At 57.0% G+C, this 3,275-nt stretch overlaps 1 protein-coding gene across 2 annotated transcripts; it reads left to right on the top strand.

The window, feature by feature from the left end:
• The first annotated feature begins 838 nt into the window (after positions 1–838).
• LOC100304262 (putative RING zinc finger domain superfamily protein) lies at positions 839–2,909 on the top strand. 2 transcript variants are annotated; one of them, XM_020543738.3, is made up of 2 exons: positions 839–1,122; positions 1,212–2,909. In XM_020543738.3, the coding sequence occupies exon 2, from the start codon at positions 1,260–1,262 to the stop codon at positions 2,400–2,402; it is 1,143 nt and encodes a 380-aa protein (XP_020399327.1). In that variant the 5' UTR covers positions 839–1,122; positions 1,212–1,259; the 3' UTR covers positions 2,403–2,909. The 2 variants fall into 2 exon arrangements, with proteins under 2 accessions (XP_020399327.1, NP_001159177.1); NM_001165705.1 differs by lacking the exon at positions 839–1,122 and having other exon boundaries at positions 1,207–2,575.
• Positions 2,910–3,275: the final 366 nt, after the last annotated feature.

Genomic DNA, 3,275 nt, shown 5'->3' on the forward strand with positions numbered 1-3,275 from the left:
CCGTTTCGTTTTAGTTGTCGCTGGATAGTGTAAAATTGAACTATCCAGCGACAACTAAAAAGAAACGGAGGGAGTATATTTTAGGATTAGAGATATCGGAAGCATGAGCCGGATCATCTCTCCCAATATATTTTAGAAGAAATTAGAAAAATTAACTCTCAAATTCATGCTCTCCCAATATCATGCATAGCTGCGAAAACATGAGCCGGATCATCTCTCCCAATCCTCCTCATTTTGACCTCTCCCGCGGCAACATCTCAAATTCATGCGCCGTGTTCGCGTGTTTGTCTCTGTGTTCGCACGTCCGTGACGTGAGCTTGGCGGCCGCACAGCGTACATGTGGGATGCAACCTGCTCCAAACAGCAGGCTCGTTTGGATGACGCGTACGTGTAAGATGCAGTGTTTGCTAATCCCAATCCTTCTCTCGTGTTAGCAAATTACTCGAGGTGAAGAATGGTCCACCGAGACAAGCCACATGTTTTCTTGGCAAAATAATTGGAAACTGTTTGCTAGGTCCAAAAGCTTTTGGAGGAGATCCGAATCAAAATATATTTAGAGGTTAAATACTGGGTGTTCTTGGAGATGCTCGGTGATGAGGCTCGGCGTTTCTTTTTCTTTTCAGTTTGTTTTTAATTTATTTTCTATCCAAGAGGGGGGTGTGAGGGTGATCGATCTGCACAAGCAAACGCATTATCAAATCTCGACCAAACCACAGCCTCATTCGTTCACCTGCTCCAGCTGAGATCATGGCGCACTATAGTTTGTCACCGGCGAGCTCAGCTGACCCGTTAAACAAGAGAATGATTAAGCAGCTCCGACAAATTGCAGGCATGAATCTCGGGTGCAGACTGGACAGCCTTCATCCATCAGCACCAGGCCACCGCGGCACCGCCCACGTCCGCAGTTCTGCACGTTTGCACGCCTAATCCATGCCGCGTGCCTTTGTGTCCTGACTCCTGACCGGGCGCGGACTATGCCATGGCATGGCTGGGGCAGGCATGCGCGAGTCAGCGCATCGCCACGTGGCCGTGACCTGCTCCGTCGAGCGAGTCTCCCCCTCTGCCGCCCCCCGTCGTCGCACCGACAGCCACTGACCAGGCGGCCCCTCTGTCTCGCGTCGCGTGCGTTACATTGCGCGCCCGCGTAATTCCGGTTCCTTCAAAACACCTCTGACCTCTCTCTCTCTCTCTTCCCATTTCCCAATCTCCAGATACAAGGCCAGCAGATCTCTCTCCGGCGCCCGGAGGTGGCATTGGCAATGGCCCGATGGCGTGTCGCGCCACCACTCGCCGTCCTGCTCCTCGTGCTCCTGTCCACCGCGGCGCGACCGTCTGTGGCTCAGCCGAGCAACAACAACAGCACGAGCAGCCAACACCACTCCCGAACCACCGCCGGCGGCGGGTTCACCCCAACCACAGTGATCGTGCTGGTGGCACTCATCTCCGCCCTCGTCGTGCTCACCCTCTTCTCCATCTACATCAACCGCTGCGCGCCGACCCGCCCTGCTCCCCCGCGCCGGCCGTCCCGCTACGCCCCACCGGACCACCAGCACCAGGCCGGAGGGAGCGCCGCCCACCCGGACCCCCGCGGTGGCGGCGCGCGCGCCGGCCTCGACAAGGAGGTCGTCGAGTCGTTCCCCACCGCGGTGTACGGCGACGTGAAGGCGCGCGTGGCGGCCAGATCGGGGTCCGGGTCGGGCCCGCTCGAGTGCGCCGTGTGCCTCGCCGCGTTCGAGGACCAGGACGAGCTCCGGGTGCTCCCCGCCTGCTGCCACGTCTTCCACCCGGACTGCATCGACCCTTGGCTCGCCGGCGCCGTCACGTGCCCGCTCTGCCGCGCCGACCTCACGGCCGCCGCCGCGCCTTACTACCCTCCCGCGTCCTCTGACGGCTCCGGGTCCGGGTCCAACCTGGCGGCGCGCCCGCACGAAGCGGTGCGGGAGGAGACGGACGACGAGGAGGAGCGGGGCGAGGCGCGCCTCGTCGCCGCTTGCACGCCCGAGTCCGTCGTCGCCAGCCTCGGCGCAGCGCCCCCCTACCACGAGTTCCACTACCGGCGGACGCAGTCCGCCATGGACGTGCCCGACCGGCACACGCTGCGGCTGCCGGAGCACGTGATGAAGGAGCTCACCGCGGTGCGCGGGCACCGGCGGGCCGCGAGCCTCGCCGCATACCCCGGCGCCGCGGAGCGGACGCCCGGGTGGCTGGCGTCGATCTGGCGGTCCGTGTCGTGGCAGCGGCCGAGCCGGACGGATCCGGACGCCGTCGACGACAGCGGCGGCAGCAAGCGCGTCGTCCCGATCAACGGGGCACCGGCGGAAAGGCCCAGCGGCGGGTCAGGGGATGATGCTACGGACGACATGGAGAAGCCTGACCATGACGCCTTGTTAAACCAGGTCTGATCGATTTGCATTTACCTTCGCCATGCGAGGACGATGGTCATTGATCGGTGTCGTCTAAGTGCTGTGCTGCTTCCCTCCGGGAAAAATTTGCGATTCTAGTTTGGTTTCTAGCTAAACGTTTTAAACCTGAACTAAAAAATTATATAAAGGAGTATACCCGACGTTTTCGTCTTAGACATTAGAAATTATAGAACTGCATTTTTTTCAGACGGAGGGAAAAGTAACGTGGATGGTATGGTAGAAAGAATCAGCATGTCGGATGCTTTCCATCCCGGTACTAGTACATTGTTTTTTTAATCTGGATATGAATGCCTCAAGAAATTGGTCACTGTAATAAGATAGTAACCGCGGCCCGCGGTTACTTGGAAGTCCTTGATTGCCTCCAGCTGTGGCATGAAGTTGTACAGTAGACTCCACGGTAGGCATGACATGAGACAGTACGAGTGTACGACTGCAAAAAAAAAAAAACAACGACGCCGGTTGCCGGAGCTATTTTTTTTCTTTTTATTCTCTTTTCTTTTTTTGGCCGGTGCCCAGTGGTCAGAGATAACTAGTCGAAGAATGTATTCCGTAAAAAAAACAATGGCCGCCATAGTTGCATGACGGCGACCCAAAGTAAGCAAGGTCATCAACAAGGACTAGACGTCTACCCCGGCCTAGAAGACGAAGGTACAAGCAAAAGACCATCAGTGCGACGCCACTCTAAGCCAGGCCTCTCCTTCGTCTTAAGGGCTTGTTCGTTTCTGCCGGATTAATGGGTCAGAAAGATTTCTAACCGTATTGCTTCTCTAATTTATATAAACTTTGATTAGGTGGAACGATTCTGGTTGCAATCCGACGTAAACGAACAAGGCCTAAAGCGGACCCGGGCGA

The sequence above is a fragment of the Zea mays genome, chromosome 9, assembly GCF_902167145.1.
Source record: "Zea mays cultivar B73 chromosome 9, Zm-B73-REFERENCE-NAM-5.0, whole genome shotgun sequence".
NCBI classification, from domain to species: domain Eukaryota; kingdom Viridiplantae; phylum Streptophyta; class Magnoliopsida; order Poales; family Poaceae; genus Zea; species Zea mays.